This window comes from Miniopterus natalensis, chromosome 1, assembly GCF_054644295.1.
Source record: "Miniopterus natalensis isolate mMinNat1 chromosome 1, mMinNat1.hap1, whole genome shotgun sequence".
Classification (NCBI taxonomy): Eukaryota; Metazoa; Chordata; class Mammalia; order Chiroptera; family Miniopteridae; genus Miniopterus; species Miniopterus natalensis.
Genome location: NC_142081.1, coordinates 78,359,355 through 78,387,348, shown reverse-complemented (window position 1 = coordinate 78,387,348; position 27,994 = coordinate 78,359,355). Strand labels below are relative to the sequence as shown.

At 36.9% G+C, this 27,994-nt stretch overlaps 1 protein-coding gene across 2 annotated transcripts; it reads left to right on the top strand.

Moving 5' to 3' along the window:
• The first annotated feature begins 5 nt into the window (after nucleotides 1-5).
• PPP2R3C (protein phosphatase 2 regulatory subunit B''gamma) lies at nucleotides 6-27,879 on the top strand. Of its 2 annotated transcripts, XM_016198442.2 has the most exons (13): nucleotides 8-485; nucleotides 4,226-4,353; nucleotides 6,333-6,437; nucleotides 6,992-7,104; nucleotides 7,478-7,575; nucleotides 8,693-8,763; nucleotides 11,794-11,926; nucleotides 13,134-13,189; nucleotides 19,558-19,633; nucleotides 21,036-21,172; nucleotides 22,775-22,912; nucleotides 26,215-26,274; nucleotides 27,580-27,879. In XM_016198442.2, exons 1-13 carry the CDS (start codon nucleotides 428-430, stop codon nucleotides 27,766-27,768), a joined length of 1,362 nt encoding a protein of 453 aa, XP_016053928.1. In that variant the 5' UTR covers nucleotides 8-427; the 3' UTR covers nucleotides 27,769-27,879. The 2 variants fall into 2 exon arrangements, with proteins under 2 accessions (XP_016053929.1, XP_016053928.1); XM_016198443.2 differs by lacking the exon at nucleotides 22,775-22,912 and having other exon boundaries at nucleotides 6-485.
• The last annotated feature ends 115 nt before the right edge of the window (nucleotides 27,880-27,994 follow it).

Here is a 27,994-nt window from a genome sequence, read left to right as displayed (position 1 = left end):
AGGAACGTTTTAGGGCCTGCATATATCCGCAAGAAACAATAAAAAGAAATTGTGAACTGAGAAAACCCTTCCCTGGATCCGGAAACCCCGAAGGACTCCTGAGTCACGTGGTGCATAGGCCAAAGGAAATAAAAGTACCGGCTTCCTTATCCTGCGCCTTTAAAATCTGGAGTTGTGAAATTGGGAAGCTGCCTTAAGGGCATCATTTTCCGTCTTTTTCACACCTGTTTTCCCCTCTGGTAGTGTGATCGCCGTATTCTCCGCAGTGACTACATTAATCGTTTTTGCCTGCTTAGCCAACTTCCGCCCGCGTCCAAGATGGCGGTGGAGCGGCCTTTCCAGCCGTTCTGAGGCCGATGGTGGACTTCCGAGCTGGTAGCGGGTGTGACGGTTAACAAATGCCGGAGCTGCTGCGCGGGAGTCAGTCATGGACTGGAAAGAAGTTCTTCGCCGGCGGTTAGGGACGCCCAACAAAGGTCCAAACAGTGAGTTCGGGAAGGGCCGCCCGCAGAGATAGCCCGGCCCTAAACTCCTAGAGGAGGGGGCCGAACGGGAGGAGCAGCAACTGGGAGCCGCGCTTTCCGCTTCTGTAAAAACTCGCCTGACAGAATAGGCACAGTGGAATGTGGTTTAGAGATCCAGAGGTTTGACCCACCCTTTCCCGGGAAAGGACTTGCGGGAATGAGAAAAGCAGTCCTAAACTAGATTTGTGAGGAATGAGAACCCTGCCTCCCCCAACTCTTGGATCCTACCAGGACCTATAATCCATTGACCCTACCGCCTTCTTACTATCACTTTTCACTTCCTACCTTATCCATTTTAGATTTCATAAGCCATTTTTCTTTGCCCCTTTCCCCATCCTTCACCCCTGCTTGTTAACCAGCCTGATTACAACTATTTTTCCTATTTCACACCTGCTCCCAGGGCAGCTGAAAGTGCTGGAGGAAAACGGAACCATGGCACATTGTCTCTCTTTTAATTCATGTCCACTAACCTAACGTAGGTGTTCCAGTCATTCATTCACACTTCTTCCCTATTACCCTAGACATTCACTCCCCTACACTCTAAGGCAATTCTTATCTCCCAAACCTCCAACCTTCCAATGTAGCCTACCTACTCCTTTTCTTCAGCTAATGAACTTATATATGTAGATATTTGAGAAAGCAGAAACAAAGAACCTCACCTGTTCCCATTTACCATTTCTATCTCGCGCGCGCGCACACACACACACACACGCACACGTTATAAATGGGGACCTGTCCATGCTTCTGTTTGAGACGGTCCCTCCACTCCAGCACTAGATCTGTCCCCTTTTATTAACTGACCTCACTCTGGCCTTATTCTCTCTCTTATGCATCATCATGTTTTCCTTCTCTGCTGAATCATTTCCATCAGCTCTAACAAACATGCTGTAATATCCCCCATCTTTAAAAAAAATGATTTGATCTCACGTGCCCCTCCAGCTTCAGCTACATTCTCTGCACCCCTTATAGGAAAACGTCTTGAAAAAGTTACCTGTACTTGTGCTTTTTTCTCCGCTCCATTGCATGTCTGACACCTGCCAAGTACTGTTCAGGCTACAGCAGTAAATAAAACACACGAAAACCCTTGTCCTTGTAGACTTACACTTTAGTATTGGAAGAGATGATAAAATAAGTGAATCATAGGTTGTACAACCTCTATTTAAGGCTGTTTCCTTCATCGGTGTGCTAGATCCCATTTTTGCCTACTCATCAAAATGCACCATCAGTTTTTCTTTCTCAGTCATTCCTAGCAGCATATGAACATGGTGGTATTTCTCCCATCTTAAAGAGACTCTTGCCTTAACTTCCATTCCCAGCTATGCCTCATTTTTCTGTTTCCCTTATATCTCTCCTCCTACACGTACTTTCTTTTCTTGGTTTCTGGGAGCCATACTCTCTGTTTTCCTCCTGCCTCACGAGTCATCCCTCCTCAGTCTGCTTTTTCTTCCTCTTCTCCTCAACAATTTAACGTTGAACTAACATGGGTTTGGGACTTAGAAGTTAAACTACAAAAATTGAAATGATAGAGGAAGAAGAATTAACAAAAAAAAGAAGAAATGACCAGGAAATAGGAGAATCAATAGAGTGTGGTCTCATGAAAGCTGAGAAAAGGTTAGAATCAACAGTATCGCCCGGCCGGGCTGGCTAAGCAGTTGAGCATCGACCTAGGATCCAGGCAATTGGGGTTCAATTCCCGGTCAGGGCACAGGACCGGGTTGTGGGCTCGATCAGTGACTCTCACATCATTGATGTTTCTATCTCTCTCCCTCTCCTGTCCTCTCTCTGAAATCAATAAAGATATATTAAAAAAAAAAAAAAAAAAAAAGAATTAACAGTATCAAATTTAAGGGAAACCAAGGACAGGTGTGTCTGTTAAACTAAGCAGGGGGCGGAGGGGTAGTAAAGGGTAAAGGGGTCAAGTATATGGGGATAGAAGATGATGTGACTTTGGGTGGAGGACACACAGTGCAGTTATACAGATCATGTATCATAGAAATGTACACCTGAAACCTGTATGATCTCATTGGCCAATGTCACCCCAGTAAATTTTAAAAATACATAAAATAAAATAAGCACTTAGGTCATTGGTTGCCTTGGCAAGAACAGTTTTTGTAGAGTTGTAAGAGGAGAAACAGGAGTACATAAAGAGGGTGAAAGGTAAAAAAGCAGAGGTGGCCAACATAGGCTTTCATTTGAGAAAGTGAATGAGAAAGGAAGGAGTTTGGGGGGAGGGGGTGGGAGAGACCTCTGTGTATTTGTAAATTAACAAAAAGCCAGTAGCGATGAAGAAATTGAAGATACTGAATGGGGGAGGGAGGGAGAAGGAAAGAATAAGTGATGGAACACCCCACAAGAGAATTGCAAAGGCTAAGATTAAGCACTCAGGTAAAATGAGGGGTTAGCCTTGGCTGAGAGAACACGTACCTCTTCCCTTGAAACTGGCAGGAAGAAAAGTAAGGTACAGATTTGATACCTTCCTGCCCTACTGCTTCATTTAGCTGTTTATGGGTATCCATACTCGGTGGACTCAGTTTTTGATGAACTGGGAGAGATTGTCATCTGTTGAGGGTGAGTGCAGAATGGGCTTGAGGAATGTAGTGACAGTTTGGAGCAGTCAGTCAAGAGGAATAAGCGAGAGAACATCAAGGGCAAATGAGATATGTACTAGTGTTTCGAAAAGCTGACTTACCAGGTAGTAACCATGAAATAAATTTACGGGACCAAAATTTTGTGGTTTCCTCCAACAGTATTAAGCCATGGTGAACAAATTAGATGATAAGATTGGTCCAAGGGTAAAAATTAACATAGCAGATGTGGCAGAAATGCAGCCATAAGAGGAGTTTAGGGGAAAAACTACAGGCATGTTGAGAAGGAAGTGAGACCAGGAAGAGGAAAATAAACTTTTGAAAAAATAAATGGCAGAATTGGAGATCTCAGTGAGGCTGAAGTGCAGGTAATATGGTAGTGAGGTTTTCAATAACCAGAAGGAGGGAAAAATTACCTGAGAGTATATTAGAGTTTAAGATTTTAGAAGAGGAGCAGATAAGATTTGTTGTTTTTAGTTGAAGGGTCACAGTCACCTACATAAATGTCTATTCTTCCTTGATGATGGCAGGGCATTGAAGTGAAGAATGCTGTTCACCAGTCGTCATGGTCCACAAACAAGCGTGGAGGCGTGGCTAAATGACAGCTACATGCCAGCAGCAGGCAGGCTGAGAGAAGTAGTATCCAGATATGTGAGCTTCAGATAAAAGGGTTTTGCATTAGGTAGAAGAAGAGTGATTATAAGGCTGAAACTTAATGAGGTCAAGGGCTGTGCCTGTTTTCTCATCACCCTTGCACCAGTATCTAGTACAGGGTTTGGTACATAGTAGGTGCTCAATAAATACTTTTGCTTGAATGAATTAGGAACATGCTAGAGGTCTGTAAGAGAGGCAGTGACTGAGGAAGAGACAAGTATAGTGATTTAAAAAAAAAAAAAGTGGAGAGAGCAACTGAGAGTGTTGAAGATGGAGGGGAGGCTGTTTCAGTGGAAGATAGTGATTCTTGGTATTTCAAGAAAGTTAATATAAATGTTTAGTGTCTAAGCACAACTGTGAAGGCCTTTTTTTGGTGCTATAATTAGACTTTAGTAGATAACCTGAAAAAAGTATTATTTGATTTTAAAAGTGCTTTTCCCCCTTTATCTATTTTGTTAACAGAAAAGAAAAGTGAACAAGAATTAAAAGATGAAGAAATGGATTTATTTACCAAATACTACTCAGAATGGAAAGGAGGTAGAAAAAACACAACTGAATTCTATAACACCATTCCCCGGTTTTATTATAGGGTAAGTGGTATCTAAGCAAATTTCTTGCAGAGTTTACAAATAAAATGTAGTTTTTAAAATGGGATAAATTGAGGGTTATATCTTAAATTTTATGGGGTGTTTTTTTCATTCTAGTTGATCTTACCATTATTTTGGAGCTGATAAAATCCTGAGTTTTTACATAAATTGGTATAAGAACACAGAGTTGTTAATTGCCCCCTCTTTATGAGTTATAGGCTTTTTCCCCAGAATTTTTATTATGGATATTAGTAATGGGTATTCTGTTGGATTATGGTGTCAGGCTTTTTATAAGGTTTAGGTTTACTTGGCTGATCACAGTTTTTAACTTTGTTTTTTATAAGGTGTAAAATGTTTTGCCCAAGGTTAAACTGAAAAATAGATCGAGAATGGAAAATTTGAAGAGTTACCCTTAATTATGTTTCCTTGTACCAAAATTGTAAAGAAGTACTTGAAGAGGGTTACATATTAAAACATACCTTAAGAAACCTATTTACATACAGAGAACAAATTGATGGTTGCCAGATTGGAGGAGGGTTGGGGGGCTGCGTGAAAAAGATGAAGGGATTAAGAAGTACACATTGACAGTTATAAGCCCAGGTTGGGTGGTTCAATTGGTTGGAGGGTCACCTTGTACACCAGAAGGTTGCGGGTTTGATCCCCGGTCAGGGCACATACCTAGATTATGGCTTCAGTCCCTGGTCAGGATACATACAGGAAGAAACCCATCCATGTTTCTGTCTCACGTCAATGTCTGTCTCTCCGTCTCTCCCTCTCCCTTCCTCTCTCTCTCTAAAAAACTCAATTAAAAAAATATTTTAAAAAAGAAAGCAAGTGCCCAGCCGGGTGTGGCTCAGCGGTTGAGCATCGACTTAGGATCCAGGAGATTGCGGTTCAATTCCTGGTCAGGGCACATGCCCCGGTTGCGCGCTCGATCCCTAGTCGAGGGATCAATGATCAGTGACGACTCTCTCATCATTGATATTTCAACTCTCTCTCCCCCTCTCCCTTCCTCTCTCTGAAATCAATAAAGATATATTTTTTTAAAAAAAAAGGCAAGCTAATTCTAGCTAAAATTGAAGGCTACTGAAAAGAATAAGACCTTTTTAGCATGATTATGTAATATGTAATCACTGTAGGCAAGTTAACTTTGGAATTTCAGATGAACGTATTTGTATCACTTAGATGAATATATTTGTATCACGCTCTTTCCCTGTTTCTTCTTCACTGCTTCAAAGAAAGCACCTGTCGTCTTTGGTAACCTTCTCCCCCCACCCCCAGCTGATGAGCTGGTTTACTAGACACTGGAGCACAATCATAGACTCAGCCTCACCTCTGAATGTTTCTTCCTTTTCCACTCCTTTTGATGGGAGGAATGGCATCTTAGTTCTAAGAAATGAAAGGTGAAAACCATAACCTCCAATTTGGACCAGGGGTTACATAGCTCCATTTAATGGGGCAATGATATAGAAAAGGAAGAAGAAATCGTCAGAAAAAAAAATTGTTTGAAGTTGAGTTGGTGTAAGTCATTATAAAGCCCTGCATATGGAAATCATCCCCATGGGCAGTCTGCCTTAGAGGCCTACGTAATAGACACTGGCTTGACCATCTCCAGAAGTAAGGTGATCCAGTATCAAAAGGCATAATTTGCTAAGACTGTGGATCTTCAAATAGTCCTAATTTAATTCTGTATCCATCTATGGATACAGTGGAAACAGTGCTCTAAGAATATAAAGTGAAACTTGGACTAGACTGTTAGCTTTTTCTGGGCAGGGATCTGGTCTTGTCACTGAATTCTCTGTGGATCTCTTTTTATTAAATGAACTTTTTAAATGAATGATGACTTGAAGTTAAGCAAAATCGAGATACAAAAAATAATATGAGGCAGTGGAATACATAGTTATTTTATGAGCCCAAATACATTTTATTTAATCCAATAGTCTAGAATTTAAGTGTAGAAATTAACTACAGTGTGTTTTTAGCTGCCAGCTGAAGATGAAGTCTTACTACAGAAATTAAGAGAGGAATCCAGAGCTGTCTTTCTGCAGAGGAAAAGCAGAGAACTGTTAGATAATGAAGAATTACAGGTAAGAATGGAATAAAAGCTTTGGATATTAGCCATTTCTTATTTGTACCACTTATGTCATACAGGATCTCAGGGTACTTTAATGGAGAGGGGCCTGCAGAATTGGTGAAAGACCAGCTCTGGAGAGATGGTTCCCACTAGAATCAGCTGCAGAGCTTGCGTGGGCCCATCTCCCAAGGATAGTTTTGTTTTTTAAAGTCCCTAGGTGATTCTAATGGGAGGCCAAAGTTGAGAACCCCAACTGTAGGGTCAAACTGTGGGAGTTCAAATCCCAACCCTGCTCTGTGATCTTGGGCAATGGACTCAACATTTCTGTGCTTTAATTCTCATCTGTAAGGTAGGCATAATAGTATCTACAGCATATAGTTATGTAGATTAAAGAGTCACTATATATGTCTATTTTTATTATTAATCAGAAGGATAATAGGGTATGAGATTCATCTTAATATTAACTCTGCTATCAGATTATCATATAAATGTAAATAACATACTTAACTACGTTTTTAAATTTTGTTCTGTTAATTATAACATCTTCATTTCTGCAATTCTTCTAAGAACTTATGGTTTTTGCTGGACAAGCACCAGACGCCACCTATGATTGGAGAGGAGGCAATGATTAATTATGAAAATTTTTTGAAGGTTGGTGAAAAAGCTGGACCAAAGTGCAAGTAAGAATAATATATTTAATAAAGGAATGTTACATTAAACATTTTAAATGCCTCAAATATTAATGAAAATTTAAGTCATCCATATGACAGTTTGAATCAATTTTGAGTTATTAATGAAGTTTAATAAAAATATTTAGTAAAGAAAATTATTGGTATGAAGTTATTAAAAGAAATAATGTGATTTATAGGTCTTCATTCTTAAGACAATAGAGTGCAAAGATGTATGACAATATTTTTGAACTATAATTCTTACTGATTTTTCACCACTTTGATTTTTAATTGTTTGAATTTATGCTGTTGTTTGCTAATTTATATAGAAGTAATTTTAATGTTATGTTGGCAGTTGATTTTAATCTTTATTTCCTTTCCTTAGGCAATTTTTCACAGCAAAAGTCTTTGCTAAACTCCTTCATACAGATTCTTATGGAAGAATTTCCATCATGCAGTTCTTTAATTATGTCATGAGAAAAGGTGATTTCATTTTCAGTGTGCTCCTCCTATCTGGGATCAAGTAGGGTTTTTTTGTTTATTTGTTTGTTTTTTAAATATATCTTTATTGATTTCAGAGAGAGAAAGGGAGAGGGAGGGAGAGAGATAGAAACATCAGTGATGAGAGAGTCGTCATTGATTGGCTGCCTTGTGCACGCCCCGTACTGGAGATGAAGCCTGCAACCCAGGCATGTGCCCCGACCGGGAAACAAACCACAATTTCCTGGACCCTAGGTCGATGCTCAACCTCTAAGCCACGCCCAACTGGGCATCAAGTAGGTTTTTAGCCCATGCTTCTATAGTATCCCTCCCATGTGAAACAACTCTCTTAGTAAGTTTGAATAGCAGAATTTCTTATCTTTTGACCAAGGGTTTTTTTCCTAGTATGATTCTCTCCTGGAACTTACTAGAGCTGAGATTTCCTGCCATAAATTTGAGTTTATCATTATAAAAAAGAAACAAAACAAAAACCTCATGTATCCTAAAGATACTAGCTAACTAGATATATCAAAAGCCGAACCAAGAGTTTTAATGTGTGGTGATTTGAAATAATTTTAACTCACTGGTAATTTTATTTCACCAATATATTATGGGTTGAGTTGCCTGAGAGGATAGTTTCAAACACACAACTGAAGCATCAGTTTCAAGGAGTTTTTACCAAACAACTTGGAATTGTTATGATTCCTGTAAGTTCCATAATGACCTGTGAAGTCCTGTGTGTACCATTGTTAACTAATAGTTGGTGGCAGTAATTAACCTCAGTAGAATACAAGCAGCTCATTGAAAGCATAACATTACACTCTCTGTCCCTGTTTGGTGGAACGCCAAGTTTAATAAGTAAAGAACAATATTCTCATGGGCATCAACTTTATTATCTCTTTAGGCATGGTGGAATTGTTGATATTTGCCATTAATTCTGTGGTTTGTTTTGTTTTGTTTCAAACAATTTTGGTTTAACGAATAAGTAATATCTGAGAATAAAGATGTTCATATAGTTATTAGTTTGTCCCTCTAATCTAGCTCTTTATCTCCTTTTGTCCATATATACGCTAAAAGATAGCTCTTAGTAGTTACATTTCATTTCCTTGTTTATTGTCAGTTTGGCTTCATCAAACAAGAATAGGACTCAGTTTATATGACGTTGCAGGACAAGGATACCTTCGGGAATCTGTAAGTATTAGTCTACTTTAATAACTACCTAGACGTCAAAATGTTAAGAGTGGTTACCACTGGGTGTTGGGATTACAGATATTTCTTTTGTTTGTTTCTCTGTTTTTGTTTTTACAAAGAACATGTGTTACTAACAAACTTTTTAAATATATATTGACCACAAAAATTCCTTTTTAGATTCTTTTCTGTGGCCTTTAAAGAAAAAGCTTTTTATAGGAGAAAATAAGAATTTAGTGTTTTAACGGGTTTAAAATCATTGAGGAAATGGTGAAAAACTTCTGGTTACTCATGAGTGTTATCAGTGTATGACTGTTTTAAAATGTAAGAGCTAGGAATTTTTCCTCTTCTAGGAAATATAATAAGAGAGAAATAATGTGACTGTTCTCCCACCTATAAGTTTGGAATGTAATGTCAGTTACCAAGAAGCTGTTTATTTCCCATTAGGTATCAATGTAGTTAGGACAAGTTATCAACAGAGAATTATAGTCTCATGATCTAAGTAGCTATGCTTCTTTTAAGTGTAGATATCTAAATTATGTGGGCATGCTTCTTTTCAGTTCAGGCTTTTCCCCCCAAATTCAGAGTGCTTTTTAGGGTTGTCAGGAAAAGGGGACGGGAGTTAAGCATAAATATGAACCAGGTTAATTAATCTCTTAAATAAATATTCAAGCATAAGATTTAAAGACAAATTTCCTATTATAATTTGTTTCCTGTTAAAATTTTTTGCAGTCTGTTTTATCCAGATTTCTGTAGATAGAATGTTAGCCCATACTGAACATTTATTTATATTTAAAAATCTTTCTAGGGCCCTAGCCAGTGTTGCTCAGTTGGTTGAGCATCCTCCCAGGCACTGAAAGGTTGCCAGTTCTATTCCCAGTCAGGGCACATGCCCGGGTTGCAGGCTCTATCCCTGGTCAGGGCGCATGTGGGAGGCAGCCAATCTGTGTTTCAGTCTCACGTCGATGTTTCTCTCTCTCCCTCTCCCTAAGTTTCTCTAAAAAATCAGTAAACTATTAAAAACAAAACAAAAAACTTTTCTATGGACACAGTACAATTCTTGAACTTTAAGGTTCAGATCAACTTGACAATAAAAGGTTCTTGCTTTGCTCTGGCCAGGTGGCTCAGTTGGCTGGAGCATTGTCCCATACACCAAAAGGCTGCAGGTTTGATTCCCTGTCAGGGCACATACCAAGGTTGCAGGTTCAGTCCCCAGTCAGGTGGGTACAGGAGGCAACTGATCAATGTTTCTCCCCCTCTCCCTCCCTCTCTCTCTGAAAATCAATAAAAAAGTCTTTTTTAAAAAAAAAGCCTGCCAAAGAATTTATATGCATATGTACATAACCCATGGACACAGAAAATAGTGTGGTGAAGGCCTGGGGCAGGGAGTGAGTGGGGAGTAGAAGGGGTTAATGGGGAAAAAAGGAGACATCTCTATTTTCAACAATAAAAATAATTTTTTTTAAAAAAGTCTGATAATGCTTGTAATGAAGGAATGTAAAATAGGCCATAGTTTCCCAAACTTTTTCAGTTCACTGTATCCTGATTTTCTCAGTAGTTTTTTTATAGTGCCTCTAGGCCAAAAGAAATACCTAAAAACTAAGTTCCATTTATTAGCCAGTTCTAAATAATTAAATGAAAATAAACATTCTATTAGCCATTTGAAAAGAATAATACACTTAAGTTTAAAAAAAAATTTTTAATTCTTAAAGAACAATTACTAATGGTATGTGTGTGCCTACGGGGCCCAGTACAGCTAGCTCCTCAACCTGAGAATTTGATTGGACACAGCCATCCTCAGTTCTTCTTTTAAACTGATTTTCATGGCACTTGCTTTATTACAGCAACCACTGAGAACCTAGCTTTGCTAAGATTGGTGTCATCAAAAGAAATATATATTTTAAACTAATGTTGAAAATGTGAGCTACTATGAGCCATAGCTTATGCAGTGTCTAACAGATATTGCTATGTTTCCCTCAAAATTTTAAAATATCCTGCTGCATCCCTGTGCGTTTAGTGTAGCACTCCCAGGGCACAATTTGGGAACTGTTAATACAGCTTTCACATTGGTGGTAGAAGTGTAAAATGGATGTGACCTTCATGGAGAGGTGGGCAGTTTGCCAGTGTCTATCAGAATTATAAATGTGCATATGTTTTGACTTAGCAGTCCACTTACAGAAATTATATCCTATTATTCTTCCATATTTATGAATGAAAAATTTCATTGGCCACTATAATATTGTTTTTAGTGTTGCAGAAGGTTAGAAACAACCTAAAGGTCCATCAGTAGAAGCCTAAATATATTATGGTACATCTGAAATAATATATAGCTATTTTTTTAATTCTCACCTGAGTATATATTTTTATTTATTTTAGAGAGAAAGAGAGAGAGAAACATCTATCAGTTGCTTCCCATACACACCCCAGTCGGGGATTGAACCTGAGACCTAGGTATGTGCCCTGACTGGTAATCAAACCCACAGCCTTTTGGTGTACAGGACGATGCCCCATAGCTTTTTTTTTCCTTTTAAATAGAAGCTCTTTGAGAGCTAATGTGGAATGTCTGCAAAGTATAATGTTAAGTGATAAAAGCAAAATACAGAAGAATTTACTTAGTATGCTGCTATATCCTGTGTAAAAGAGGAAAGGAAATATACATACATATGTATTGGATTGAATGTACATCAGTTAGTTATCTTTGGAAAGATACATCAGAAGCTGATGTAGGTTACGTCTGGGGAGAGGAAATAGGTGAGAGGGAGACTTTTCAATGAATACTTTTTTGTTCCTTTTTAATTTGGAACTATGTAGAATGCATCACCTGTTCAAAAATATGTTAAATTTTAAATAAAAATTAGTAGAAACAAATGTAATACAAAATAGTTTCATCACTAAGCTAGTTATGAACTTGTTACATCATTAATATAGTATTAATGTTGAATAATTTTTAGGACTGAAATTATATTCCAGTATCTAATGAAACAAGATCAGACATTTAACACTTTAAAGTTTTATTTTGTTTTCTTCTTTCAGGATTTAGAAAACTACATATTGGAACTTATCCCTACTTTGCCACAATTAGATGGGCTGGAAAAATCTTTTTATTCCTTTTATGTTTGTACAGCTGTTAGGAAATTCTTTTTCTTTTTGGACCCTCTAAGAACAGGTAAAAGAAAATTCTATCTAACTTAGATATTATAAAGATAGTATTACTTTTAAATCTCAATAGAGAAAAGTCTTGAAATGTCATTTTTTATTTTCCCAACATGTCATTGCCATTAATATATAAAGATCTTTATGATTTACTTGCACTAACCATAACCAGCTGTGTGACAGTGGGCATGTTACCTAACCTCTTATAGTTCCTTCATCTCTAAATGAAGTATGAACTGGTAATCTGGCTCTTTTTAGTTCTTAGAAGCCAGTTATTCTGATATGTAATATATTGGAGAATTATGCTTTTTGATGAAATATGTGAATTGGGAGATAGAACCATTTAGCCATTATGTAATTTTCTTTTTCTCAAGTTAACTATCCTATGTGAGGCTCAGAGGAGTAATTTGGGCTCATTAACAGTAAATTTTATCAATTGTTTTAACCTGTTGAGACTTAAAGACTTAAATACATGTAACTGGGGCAAAGGAAGAAACAGAATGCCCAAATCAAATTCCTTGAGTCTCCTGTTCTTGAAAATCCATCTATGAGTCTTATCACAGTATATGGTAACTAAGTCTTTTTTAAACATCTCCATTATAATGACATACACATCTTTTTCCTTAAAACTTTGCAAAATAATAGCTAATAGTTTCAACTGTTTATTATGTACCAGGTACTGTGCTAAGCATTATACATTGATTCTTTCATTTCCTTCCCATAACTCCATAAGGAACGTATTACTTTTATCCACATTTTATGTGTGAGGCAACTGAGACTTAGATTACATATCTAAAAGGGCATTTAAATTCCGATCTATCTACTCTTAACCATATTTCTATATATTGCTTCCTATTTCAGAACCTGCCAAAGAAAAATGGAGACAGTCTTCTTGTTTGATTACTAGCTGTATAATTTTCATATCCACAAAATACTCAACACAATTTTGGGGGGAATCTGATATCAGTGTAATATTGGAAAGAATTTACCAATTGGATTTATGTAGTATACAGGTAGACATATGAGGTAGAGATTTGATTAAGTATTCCTTGCACATCTCCCCTTTCATAACTATATATTAAAGACTTTGGTACATAAGAGCTAAGAAGCTTTAAAATTTCAATTGTGTGATTGCTCTTGTAAAATAATAGCTTTATAAAATTGAGTTGCTTTTTTAAAAAATGCATTTAAGTAATCATATATTTTTCTGTTCTTTAAAGGGAAGATAAAAATTCAAGATATTTTAGCATGCAGCTTCCTAGATGATTTATTGGAGGTAAATATGATTTTATTATTATTTTTTAGCACTTTATTAAACTTATTGGGGTGACAGTGGTTAATATGAATATACAAGTTTCAGGTGCGGGTTTCTATGTTACAAGATCTGTGTATTGCTCTGTGTGCCCACCACCCAAAGTCATATTTTCTCCCATCACCATATATTAAGACCTCCTTCACCCTCCACCCCCAATCTCCTTGCCACTGGCAACCACCACTCTGCTGTTTGTGTCCACGAGTTTCAGTTTTATATCCCACATGAGTGAAATCATATGGTTCTTAGCTTTTTCTGGCTGACATATTTCACTTAGCATAATATCTCCAGGTCTATCCATGTTGATGCAAATGGCAGTGTTTCATCCTTTCTTATGGCTGAGTAGTATTCCATTGTGTACATGCACCACATCTTCTTTGTCCAGTCCTCTATCGCAGGACACTTTGGTTGTTTCTGTGTCTTGGCCACCATGAATAATGTTGCAGTGAATACAGGGGTGCATATATCTTTGCGAAAACATGTTTTTCGAGTTTTTTCATTATATACCCAGGAGAAGGATTGCTGGGTCATATGTTAGCTTTATTCTTAATTTTTTGAAGAATCGCCACACTGCTTTCCATAGTGGCTCTGCCAGTCTACATTCCCACCAGTAGTGAATGAGGGTTCCCTTTTCTCCACAGCCTCTCCAACACTTTTTATTACTTGACTTGTTGATAATAGCCACTGTAACAGGTATGAGGTGGTATCTCATTGTAGTTTTGATATGTATTTCCCTAATTACTAGTGAGGTTGAACATCTTTTCGTGTATCTATTGATTGTTCGTGTATTTTCTTAGGAGAGGTGTCTGTTCAGGTCCTCTGTCCACTTTTTGATTGGGTTGTTTGGTGTTGAGTTTTATGAGTTCTCTATATATTCTGGAAATTAAACCTTTGTTGGAGCTACTGTTTGCAAGTATCATCTCCCATCTGGTTGGCTGCCTCTTTGTTTTGTTGTCAGTTTCTTTTGCTGTGCAGAAGCTTTTTAGTTTGGTATAGTCCCATTCATTTATTTTTGCCTTTACTTCCCTTGCCTTTGGGGTCAAGTTCATAAAATGTTCTCTACAACCAAGGTCCATAAGTTTGGTACCTATGTTTTCTTCTCTGTAACTTACTGTTTCAGGTCTCACATTTAGGTCTTTGATCCATTTTGAGTTAATTTTTGTACATGAGGACAAACTGTAATCCAGTTTTATTTTTTTGTATGTGGCTTTTCAATTTTCCCAGCACCACTTATTGAAGAGACTATCTTTACTCCATTGTGTGTTTCTGGTTCTTTTGTCGAAAATTATCTGCCCTTATACATATGGTTTTATGTATGAGCTCTCTATTCTGTTCCACTGACCTGTGTGTCTGTTTCTGTGCCAATACCATGCTGTTTTGATTATCATAGTTCTATAGTATAATTTGAAGTCAGGTATTATGATACCTCCAGCTTTGTTCTTTTTTCTTGGGATTGCTTTGGCTATTTGGGGTCTTTTGTGGTTCCATACAAATCTGATGATTTCTCATTCTGTTTCTTTAAAAAATGACATTGGTATTTTGATGGGGATTGTATTAAATCTGTGTATTACTTTGGGTAATATATTTTAACTATGTTGATTCTTCAAATCCATAAATAGGGGATATTTTTCCATTTTGTCATGTCTTTTTCAATCTCTTTCAGTAATGCTTTGTAATTTTGAGAAAGGTAGGTCTTTCACATTCTTTGCTAAGTTTATTCCTAGGTATTTTATTCTTTTGGTTGTAATTGCAAAAGGATTTTTTTTTTCATTTCTTTTTCTGAAGTTTTGTTGTTAGTATATAGGAAGGCAGTTGATTTTTGTACATTGATTTTTTTTTTTATCATGCAACTTTACTGTGTTTGTTTATTGTTTCTAATAGTTTTTTGGTGGAGTCTTTAGGGTTTTCTATACACAGAATCATGTTGTCTGCAAAAAGTGACAGTTTTACTTCTCCCTTCCCATTTGGATGTCTTTTATTTCTTTCTCTTACCTTATTGCTCTAGCAAGGACTTCCAGAAATATGTTGAGTAAGAGTGGTGAGAATGGACATCCTTGTCTTGTTCCTGATCTTGGAGGAAAAGCTTTCAGTTTTTCACAATTGAGTATAATATTACCTGAGGGTTTGTCATTTATGGCCTTATTATAGTTAAGGTACATTCCCTCTATTCCTATTTTATTGATTGTTTTAATCATAAATGGATGTTGATTCTTATTGAATGCTTTTTCTGCATCTGTTGATAAGATCATATGACTTTTATCCTTTCTTTTGTTAATGTGTATTACATTGATTGATTTACATATGTCGAACCATCCTTGTGCCCCTGGTATGAACCCCAGTTGATCATGATGTGCTACTTTTTTGATGTACTGCTGTTCTATTTGCTAGTATTTTGCTTAGGATTTTGTGTCTGTATTCATCAGAGATATTGATCTGTAGTTTTCTTTATTTGTGTAGTCCTTGCCAGGTTTTGGTATCAAGGTTATATTAGCCTCATAAAATGTGTTAGGAAGTATTGCCTCTTCTTCAATTTTTTGGAAGAGTTTGAGAAGGATAGGTTTTAAATCTTTGAACGTTTGGTAGAATTCACTGGTGAAGCCATCTGGTCCTGGACTTTTATTTTTTGGGAGATTTTTGATGGTTCTTTCAGCTTCCTCATTGCTGATTGGTCTACTTAGATTTTCTAATTCTTCATGATTTAGTCTAGGAAGGTTATATATTTCTAGGAACTTAACCATTTCTTCTAGGTTATTGAATTTGGTGGCATATAGTCTTTCATAGTATTCTCGTATGATCCTTTGTCATATCTATGATGTCTGTAGTGACTTCTTATTTCTGATTTTGTTTACATAGGTCTTTTCCCTTTTTTCCTTAGTGAGTCTAGCCAGGGGTTTGTCAATTTTATTAATCTTTTAAAAGAACCAGCTCTTTGTTTTATTAATTTTTTGTATAGCCTTTTTGTTCTCTATTTCATTCAGTTCTCTAATTTTTATGATTTCCTTTCTTCTGCTGACTTTGGGTTGCTTTTGCTCTTCTTTTTCTAGTTCTTTTAGATGTGATGTTAGGTTGTTTACTTGGGATTTCTCTTTTTTCTTGAGATAGTCCTGTAATGATATAAACTTCCCTCTTATTACTGCTTTTGCTGCATCCCAAAAGTATTGATATGCTGTATTGTCATTCTCATTTGCCTCAATATATCTTTTGATCCTGTCTTTTATTTCTTCTTTGACCTAGTCATTTTTTAGTATGTTATTTAATCTCCATGTATTTGTGGGTTTCTTTACTTCCTTTTTGCAGTTGATTTCTAATTTCAAGGCATCATGAATTTGTTGATGCTAGTTCTGTGACCCAACATATGGTCTATCCTTGAGAATGTTCCATGTGCACTGGAGAATAATGTATAATCTGATGTTCTGGGATGAAAGGCTCTGTAAATGTCAATTATGTCCATTTGGTCTAGTGTTTCATTTAAGGCCAATATTTCTTTATTGATTTTCTGTTTGGTTGATCTGTCTATAGCTGTCAATGTAGTATTAATGTCCCCAACTATGATTGTGTTTTGATCTGTCTCTCCCTTTATTTCTGTGAACAGTTGCTTTATATATTTTGGCGCTTCCTGGTTGGGTGCATATATATTAAGAAGTGTTATGTTTTCTTGATGTAGTGTCCCCTTTATCATTATAAAGTGTCCATCTTTGTCTCTTCTTATCTTTGTTGTCTTGAGACCTGTTTTGTCAGATATAGGTATGGCTACACCTGCTTTTGGGTGGATGTTATTTCCTTGGAGAATCATTGTCCACCCTTTTACTTTGAATCTACCTCTGTCTTTGCAGCTTAGATGTGTCTCTTGTAGGCAGCATATAGTTGGGTTTTGTTTTTTGATCCACTCTGCTACTCTGTGCCTCTTTATTGGTGAATTCAGAATATATATATAGGTAATTATTACCGTATGAGGATTTCCTGTAGCCATTTTATCTTTTGTTTTCTGGTAGCTCTGTGCCTCCATTGGTTCTTTTCCATTGTACTTCTTTCTGTTGTTTTTGTTTCGTGGTGTTTCATACTTCTTTCCTCGGTGTCTTCTTTTTTGAAGCTATGTGTCCTGGTTTGGGGGTTTTTGTGTGTGGTTACCATTAGGTTTAAAAATATATAAGTTGCATATATACAATAGTTTTCTTTTGAGTGCATCTGATGTTCATCCTCCTTTGCCAGTTTAGACCTTTACCCCCTCCCCCTTCATTTTTTGTCATCACAATTTATCCCTGTTTATGCCGTAAATTTTTCGGTAATCTTACTTGTAGTGTTGTGACCTTTTGTTCTTTGTTTCAGGTAGAATAACTCACTTGAGTACTTCCTGCAATGGAGTTTTTCTGGTGATAAAATCTTTCAGCTTCTGTATGTTTGGGAACATCTTTATTTCTCCTTCATATTTAAAGGATAATTTTGCTAGATATATTATTCATGACTGGTAATTTCTCTCTTTCAGATGTTTGAATATTTGGTTGTACTCTCTTCTGGCTTGTAGAGTTTCTGCTTTGAAGTCGGATGAAATTCTGATGGGTTTTCCTTTGTAGGTCACTTCTTTTTTTCCTCTGGCTGCTTTGAGGATTTTCTTCTTTGTCATTAATTTTTGACAGTTTTAATACAATGTGCCTTGGAGAAGACCTCTTTGAATTGAGGTAACTAGATGTTCTATTGGCTTCTTGGATTTGAGGATCTAGTTCTTTCCATGGGTTTGGGAACTTCTCATCCACTACTTGTTTGAATAGACTCTTTGTTCCCTTCTTCCTCTCTTCTTCTTCTGGAATCCCTATTCTAATATTGCTTTTTCTGATAGAGTCAGATAGTTCTTGCAGAGCTCTTTCATTTTTCTTTATGCTCAGGTCTCTCTCTCCTTCCTGCTGCATCATTTCTAGATTCCTATCTTTGATATCACTAATTCTTTCCTCTATCTGGTTGGCTGTATTTTCTATGCTCAGTAGCTCATTCCTAACCTCCTTAATTACATGCTTCATTTTCAGGATTTCTGATTGGTTCTTTATAAAGTTTCAATCTCTTTGGTAAAGTACTCATCTTTTTCATTGACTTGTTTTTTGAGTGCAATGAATTGCCAGTCTTTATTTTCTCACATCTCGTTGAGTATTTTCAGAACTGCAATCTTGAAATCTCTGTCATTTGTATCACATATTTCCATGTGTTCCAGCTTGCTTTCTGGGGATTTTTCAGTTTCTTTCTGGTTATCCTCGTTACTGTGGTTATTCATGGTATTTGCTACTCTCCTTTGTCTAGGCATAAATATCCCTTCTATAGCAGCCTTCTCTGAAGAGATTTTACTATTTTCCAGAGGCTGGCACTGAATTGCAAGATTTTTTTCTTTTTTACCTCTGTGATCTCCCAGACTTGACCTCCATGGCTTCCTTAAGACAATACAGCCCCACTGCTTGGGAGTGGGGTTTGTTTTCCTCTCACCAGACCTTCTTGGGGTCCAGCCCCAACCACCAGATGCTGGGATCAGTCACAGAGGGAAACAGTGGTTCTTCTGCAGTAGCTCTTGGTTTACAGATAAAATGTTCCTCAACGTGACACCGAGGGCAACGGGAGGCAAGTTTTAGGACTCCAAGGGACAGCAGGGCTCTGGTTCCATTTCTTTGTGAGAAACCACCACCACCGGACAGTGGATATCCATGTGGTAGAACCCCACACTCTGTCAGGTGTCTGCTGGCTCAGTCACTGTTCTCTCTGCTCCCCCTGCTGGACTGGCCCCCTGCAGCTCTCTGTTCCTCCTGGCTGAAGGAAGCACCTGCAACCACCAGCTTCCTCCCCTCTCCCAGCCACTCCACAAGCTCCCAGCTGCAGACCCCGCCCTGCAACCGTCTGAGCTTTCCTCCCTCTCATCTCCCTGTTTAGTCCCAGTTGCTTACCTTTAGATGTTTCAGTGCAAGTCTGTCTCAAGCGTGCCTCTGTATTGAGGAGAGAATTCTTTGTTAAATTATAGTTGGTTAACTTGTTGAAATTTCGGGGGAAAGGCCAATGGGATCTCTCATGCTGCCATTCCTCTGACATCACTCAAAAACTCATCTACTTAATATTTCTGAAAGTCAGAAGTCCAAATGGGTCTCAGTGGGCTAAAACTAAAGTATCAGCAGGGCTGCACTCCTTTTGGAGGATCCTGAGGAGAATCTGTTTCCTTGGTGCCCACATTTTTTGGCTCATGGCTCCTTTCTCCAACTTCAAAGCCAAAAATGGCGACTGGAGTCTGAAATATGTTTTTAAACCACTTATAAATTATATCATTTGACAGATGCTGGCTTCTAATTGTCTCTGTGTTCATTTAGTTAAGGGATGAGGAATTGTCCAAGGAGAGTCAAGAAACTAATTGGTTTTCTGCTCCTTCTGCCCTAAGGGTATATGGTAGGTTCCTGTCATAATGCTACAATTTGAATTATCCATTCCTTAGTTAATTGGCATTCAAAGGACATTTTTGTACATAGGCTTATTTACCTTAAGATCAAAGTATTCTAATTACATTTGAACTAGTATTCTAGGTTACTAAAATTTACTTGTTTTTAAATACCAATGTTTTGAATTTTTGCAACTCTTAAGTTATTACACTTTCTCTTTAATAGAACATACAGAATATAATTTGATCCTTTTTTTTTTTTTTTAATATATCTTTATTGATTTCAGAGAGAGGAAAGGAGAGGGAGAGAGAGAGAAACATCAATGATGAGTCATTGATCGAGCCCACAACCCAGGCATGTGCCCTGACCGGAAATCGAACTCCGATCACCTGGATCCCAGGTCGACGCTCAACCGCTGAGCCACGCCTGCCCGGCCTGGCTAATTTGATCCTTTTTACCAAGCATTATGAACATCAACTATGGTCTTATTCTGTGATAAAATGCTGCTCTTGAGGTCTACAGAGGGAGGTGTTTAAAGGCCTGGTTTGCTCTTTTTTTTTTCTTTCTTTTTTTAGAGAGAGGAAGGGAGGGTGAGAGAGAGAGAGAGAGAGAGAGAGAGGAAGAAAACATTGATATGAGAGAGAAACATTGTCAGTTGCCTCCCACACATGCCCTAAGTGCCCTGACCAGGGATTGAACCACAGCATGGGTATATGCCCTGACTTGGAATCAAACCTGCCACTTGTGGTGTGTGAACAACGCCTAAATCAACTGAGTCACACTGGCCAAGGTTGGGTTTTTTTTGGGTAATAGTTACTATTATTTTTCTTAATCCTCACCCAAGGACATTTTCATTGATTTTTTAGAGGAGGAGGAGAAGGGAGGGAGGGAGAGAGAGAAACATCAATCACCTAGGTATGTGCCCTGACTGAGAATAGAACCCGGGACCTTTCAGTGTACGGGATGATGCTTTTACCAACTGAGCCATACCTGCCAGGGTGCTGTTCTCTTAAATTTCATTAATCTATTAACATTATTCCATTGGGCGGTCCTAACTCATTTTGGCATCCTTGACCTCTGCTTTTAAGTGCCTCAATTTCAGTGCCTTTTTTTTTTTTTACGTCCACTGCCATCTAATTTAGAATCCTAGAAATCCTAAAAGGTTGCAAACTGAAAACAGTGATAAGGGAAATAGCCCAAAGGCCATGCCTTCATGATGGGTTTTCTTTGGTTCTGGCTTAACAGTTGTTCTGATAGAGATTGCAGGGATAGATGATATTAGGGCACTACCCTTAACAAAATTACTTTGAAAATGAAAATATTAATAAAAAAGATCTTTTTGTTAGTGTTTATTCTTTTGTATTAGAATTTTATTTGGTCATAAGTGTCTTTTTATTGTCTTTCTTCTCAAGGCCAGTATTTGAATCTTGATAAGGATCACAATGGCATGCTCAGTAAAGAAGAACTCTCCCGCTACGGCACGGCAACCATGACCAATGTCTTCTTAGACCGTGTTTTCCAGGAGTGTCTCACTTACGATGGAGAAATGGTAGTAGTTTAAATGTGACAAGCTTTAAAAATTTAGGTTCCCACAACTTTCAGAAGGCTTTTTCTTGATGTGATACAATATTTTTTTATATCAGTGTATAACAGTATCTTAAAATGTATGAAATGATCAAATAATTTGAGATTCAGAACCTTTACTTTCAAGGCACATTTGTTTTACAGCATGACTTGCCTTATGGATTCAGGGCAAATAGAAAATTCTAATATTTCATTCATTTCATTGTCAGTGTACCTTTTGTAAAGGGTGTGGACTAGGTAAAATAAAAATCAGAAAAATTGGCAAATCCTACTATTTTCATATAGATGGTTCGTCCATTAAATTACCAGGTCAGATATAGTAATACATATGTCATGATTTAAATCTAAGAATCAGGTTGTATTATTCTTCATAAGTGGCTTTTGTTAGTAGCTAAAGATTAAATTTTTAAACATGTACCTGTCCTTATATTGCAGAAAATTATAATAGTATTTTTAAATTACCATTCTTGCTATTAAGTACAGGTGTTAAGGGTGTGATAAATTTTCCAAATCAATGATGCTTAAGAAACAGTCATATTATTAGAAGAGAATCAGGGTTCTAGGTTTTATCACTTAGTTTTAATAGCAGTTTTCTAAACAACAGTTAGCCAACTGCAAAGGAAAAGAGGAAAAATGGCACAGAAACTATTTTGTGATTCCCAGTTGTCTTCAGTAGACAGCGAGGAGCTTTACAAATGACTTCTGGTGAGTAAAGAAAATCAGAAGCTACAACTATGCCTGGACTCTAGCAATTATATTTGGATTTTGCAATTTAAGCAAAAAGGAATTCTTAATCTTAGCCTAAAAAAAAATCCCTTCCAAGAATATAAATTTCTAAGTGAGACTCTCCCAAGTATTTTACTTTTCACTCTGCAGAAAAAGTAATGTTACTAGATTTAAAACTTTTTTTTTTAATCCTTACCAGAGTATATTTTTACCATTGCTTTTCAGAAGAGGGAGTGGAAGGGGGGAGAGAAAGACAGAGAGAGAGAGAGAGGAAAATCAATGTGAGAGAGACACATCTATTGGTTGCCTCCCACACATGCCCTACTGGGCCAGGGATTGAGGTACATGCCCTTGGTCAGAATCAAACCCAGAACCCTTCAGTCTGCCAGCCAACTCTCTAACCACTAAGCCAGCCAAACCAGCTAGGGCTAGATTTAAAACTTTTAAACAATATATCAAAACAGCTATTTTGATACACTGTTTTGTTCATTCCAGTTAATTTTTTTTTTCAAACTGACTACACTGAAATGAAGACATAAATTTAGTGGCAATGTATGATAGATAGGTTAGTCACTGTCCCATTTCAAAAGCATAATAAAAGAAAATTATGGTTTAACACAAATTCTCTTCTCATAAGAAATTGTGTCCCAAAAACTGTCCTGTACAGAATAACTGCTACGTAGAATTCCTAGAAACCAACATTAAGTATACAAATGGATTTGTCATTTCATATTTTTAAAAAATTGCCACCTTTGATTGCAGAATAGCTTCAGATTATTAGATACTCGATAAATTAATTACAAATATAGCCTGTTAAAGAACATCATTTTCTTTTCTATAGGACTATAAGACCTACCTGGATTTTGTTCTTGCATTAGAAAACCGAAAAGAACCTGCAGCACTGCAATATATTTTCAAATTGCTTGATATTGAGAACAAGGGATATCTGAATGTCTTTTCCCTTAATTACTTCTTTAGGGTAAGTCTCATTTGTGTAAATGAGTTATTGTTCCTTAACACATGTTACAAATTACCATTTGGTTTCAAATACCTACTCAGTTCCCTGGCCAGTGTGGCTCAGTTGGTTGGGCATTATCCCATGCATTGAAGGGTTGCCAGTTCGATTCCTGGTCAGGGCACATGGCCAGGTTGCAGGATTTGATCCCTGGTAGGGGGCATGCAGGAGGCAGCCAATCAATGTTTCATTCTCAGATCCATGTTTCTCTCTCTCCCCCGTGCCCTTCCTCTCACTCTTAAAAAAAAAAAAAAAAGTACCTACTCAGTGACAGTTTATCTAACTTGTGATGTCTAAATTTAACAAAAGGATATACATAACAGATTTCAAAGGATATCAAGTCTGTTTTTAGGTTTTTTTTCTTTTTGAAAAAATATAAATGGGCTAAATCAATGTTTAAAAAGTGTTAAATATATGTCAGGAGCTGTACTAGCCAGTGGAGGGAGATACAAACATGCATGAGAAATTCTGTGCTCTTAGTGATCAAAAACTGGTGTGTAAAATCTTTCAGCAGCTTTAATTAAACAGGAATTTTGTAGACTTTGGTAGTTGATTCTTTTCATTGCTGTGCTCTAAGAAATAAAAACAATTTAAAAATTGGCTAGAATTGTGTTATACATCTCACTGTGAAACTGATTTGCTGAAGTACTTATTTTGTGCCTTAGTTGGTCTCAGAGAATAACATGATGAGCTCTTAAGTGGAATTTGATTGTATCTTTTAAGCATCCAGATGCAGCAGGTGTAAAAGTAGGAATGTCTGGCCTTTTGAGACAAATCATTCTTCAGTTTGAGTGGTGATTATTCTACTTGACAGAGTAGTTTTATACAGTAGTTTTCCACTCTATCACCATATTTTTATAGCTAGTTTTTAGAAGATCAGTGATTTATATATGGTTAAGATCAATAGTAGGAAGAAAAAACATTTTTTAACAGAAATAACATTTTCACATCTTTGGCATAAATCATTTTCCCCCAAAGATGTTTTCTTTTCCACTTAAAATTCTTTTGGTACTTTTAAAATAACTTCATCTGGTTCCTGAGTTTCATAGTATATATTTCATAACTTCATGTTAAATTCTCTAAAAGGCTTTCCAATATTATCGTCTAGGTAGTAATGACTGCAAATAGTAGGATAAATTACAACCCCCGTATTAGGATGCATGTTTTAGACAGTGAGCTTAAATCAATAGCTAATCTGAAAAGATACCAACCCATTATAGGGATACCTCCACTTTAGGCAGACCTAGTAAATGAAAATTCCGTTTCAGAGAAACAAAGTAAGTATATATCTTGGTAATTAAACACTCAGCCCCTTTTCATAAAGATTTCTTAATAGTATCTTCTATTTTTAGAATGTTAAATTTTATTTTTTAAATACATTGAAAATATTTCATACCTGCATTTTTTTAGGCTTGGTAGTCTGGGCTAAGGAAAAGTTACTGAGCCCTCCACTCCTGGGCCGTTCATAGAGCCTTCGTACATCAGTGTCACAGTGATAAAGCTGGGCCTGGATGGTACACTCTGGATCCTACCATCCAGGTCTACTACTCTAATAGCTAAAAGTATGCTCAGATTCTCATCTACTTCAAAGAGTTTCCCTGTGCACACTCTGATATCAGTGGTACCACACACAGAGTAGGCACTTGGGACATATTTAGTTTACTACCAAGAATTTTAAGCGTCAGCCCTGGCTGGTGTGGCTCAGCTGGTTGGGTTTCATCCCATGCACTGAAGGGTTGCAGGTTCAATTCCTGGTCAGGGCACATGGCCAGGTTGCAGGTTTGATCCCTGATAGGGGGCATGCAGGAGGCAACCAATCATTGTTTTGCTCTCACATCAATGTTTCTTTTTCTCCCTCTCCCTTCCCCTCTCTAAAAATCAGTAAAAATATTTTGTTTTAAAAAATTTTTAACTTCACATTTTCTAGTGAATGACTCTCATCTAAAACGTTTGTCAAACTGGATCACAGTACAGTTGACCCTTGAACAACACAATTTTGAACTGTGTGTGTCCACTTTTATGCAGATTGTTTTCAACAAATATATTGAAAAATTCTTTGGAGATTTCCTCAGTACTGTGAAGCAGTCATATCAGTTACACCTAAGCTACCATAAAGCAATCGTATTGCTAATTCATTTAATCCATACATGAATCATTATACCTGAAAATAAATATTTCTTTTTCATGTCTTTTCATTTTTGATGGCTAATATTAATACGTATAACATCTACAGTGTTTTGTATCATATAAGACAATAGTGATGTAGGTACTGACGGACAATTCATCTTATAAACAGATGACATAAACTTATGGTATCAGTAAGTACAGTACCAGTAGTATAAATGTATTTTCCTTATGATTTTCTTAACATTTCCTTTTCCCTAGCTTAAAAAATACAGTATATACTTGTAACATGCAAAATATGTGTTAATCCACTGTTTATGTTATTGTTAAGGCTTCTGGTCAACAGTAGACTGAGTATTTAGGGAGCCAAAAGATACACTTGGATTTTCGACTGCGTGAGGGGTCAGTACCCCTAACCTCTGCAAGTGTTCAGGGGTCAACTGTACTTTCTTCGGTATTGTTTTGTTAAAGTTTGTAAAAGAGAAGAGTTCATCCTGGCTGGCCTGGCTCAGTGGTTGAGCATTGACCTACGATCCAGGAGATCGAAGTTAGATTCCCGGTCAGGGCACATGCCCAGGTTGTGGGCTCAATCCTCAGCCGGGGGCATGCAGGAGGCAGCCGATCAATGACTGTCTTGCATTGATGTTTCTATCTCTCTCTCCCTCTCTCTAAAATCAATAAAAATATATATTTTTTAAAAAGAAGCATTCAAGGGAGATTTACCTCCATTTTTCTGTCAAGTAGATGGCAACGAATGGTGAAGGTGTGAACAGTGTTCGTGGGTAATGGGAGAATGTCATAATAGAATAATAGGCCACGTTAAAGGCTCATCTAAGGTTGGAGACCATTCCTATGCTGTAGCAATAATGTTTGGTTTTGTATACTTTCTTTCTGAAGCTCTCAATAGCTAAGGTGTAGGTCTAGAAAGGTTGATGGTTACACTGATCCCGTGTTTGGTTTTGCTGAGTGGATGTGATAAACAAGGTCAAGGATATTGAGAATACTGGCAAAAGTTGTTGAAAACGAGGCTTGTGGTCTGATAGGAAAGTACGTGGAACTAGAAAGAGGCCATGGGATTTGGGGGGAGAGGTTCTGTTCTGTATTTTATTTTTTATTTACAGATTTATTTCTGCTAAATACAGGCCATACAGGAACTAATGAAAATCCATGGACAAGATCCTGTTTCATTTCAAGATGTCAAGGTTACTTTTGCCTTTAATTTACACATCAGATAACCATTTGTATTAAACAAAATTTTATATGAAAGCAACTTATGAATTTTAAAGTACTGAACCAAATCAAGTATTTGCTCTTATTTGTTCCAATATTTAAGTCATTAGAAACTGAAACCACAGTTCAACTAATTTTTGTAGTTTGATTTTAGCATTTTCACCCTTGTGTTCTCATTGAAAGCATTCATGGCCAGCATCCTTTGGCAAACTATTCCACTGTAAACCAAATTTTTAACTTGGAAACTAGTTAGGTCGGGGCACATTTTTAGCCTGCTACTTTAAAGGGCCACTTTGCTTTGGTATTATTTAAGGAGACATCAATCCTACACTTTGAAAACTGTTTGAAACACATGCTACTACTTAGCATTTAGTATTGAGACTTTCCCCAGCTATGAAAAGCAAGTATCCAGTATTGATTCAGGTCCAAGTTGAGTAATGTAATAAAATAACTCATTCAGTTTTAACCAAGTATAAGAGAAAAGGCTATTTTGATTTAATATAAATAAGACAAATTTTAAACTATGCAACAGGCAACTTAAGAACTAGTTCATTTTAAACAGCCTCCAACCTAGAAGAGGAAGTTTCACAAACATAAAAATGTTCATGCACTTCATTTACCTGAATTGTTCTAAACTTTTGAAAATGTAATTTGCCTCCTTTAATGACACTAAATACTGAGTAATTTTACTACAAAAAATTAGAAAACATGCACTAATTCCTTGTAAGTATTCATATAGTACTAGTCAAATATAGAAGAGGTTCTTCCATCTATTCCAGTAAATTTTAGCAGAATTTAGTGTTTATTCTGGATGACTAATTCTTTGATACCAACCCGCCACCCTCATCCTAGGTCCAGGGTGTAAAAGGTGACATCAATAATGAGGTTTTGTCATAATTTTAGCTCTGAAGCCTTAAAGTTTGAGCTGAGTTTGCACTTAAATCAAGGTTTTGCTTCACCAACAAAAGTCTGAGTAGTTAAGATGTACTCAAAGAACACTGCATTAGATAACGTAGCTATTAATTAGCTATGTAGCTTGTATTAGCTTACACTCTGAGTCTCAGTTTCTTCCTTGATGAGAAACAGTTATCACATACCTAAGGAATATTCCAGTAAAATTCTGTGACTGTACATAGAAAAGGAGACTGCTTATTCTGTTGAATAGAAAAGAAAAAACGAACAAAAATTTTTAAGCTTAAGTGCTGAATTTTAGGTCACTGTGATAAAAATTAAGTGAATCATATATGAGATTTCATTGTATTTTTTCTCTCTTGCAGGATGAAATCTTTGACATGGTAAAACCAAAGGATCCTTTGAAAATCTCTCTTCAGGATTTAATCAACAGTAATCAAGGAGACACAGTCACCACCATTCTAATTGATCTGAATGGCTTCTGGACTTATGAGAACAGAGAAGCCCTTGTTGCAAATGACAATGAAAACTCTGCAGACCTTGATGATACATGATCTCAAAGACTATAGACTGTATTCATAACATAAACTTGAATGCTGCATGTAAAACCTTGAAGCAGAATCCTTAGAGATGGTCTAAATAAAACACTTCACATGCCTACAGAACACAGCAAATGTTCTCATTATTGGAATTAATAGTTTGGAAGCAATAGGACCAAATTAGGAAGCAATAAATTGTTTCCACTTAGCTCAAATATGACAAGTGTGATTTGGTTAGGGT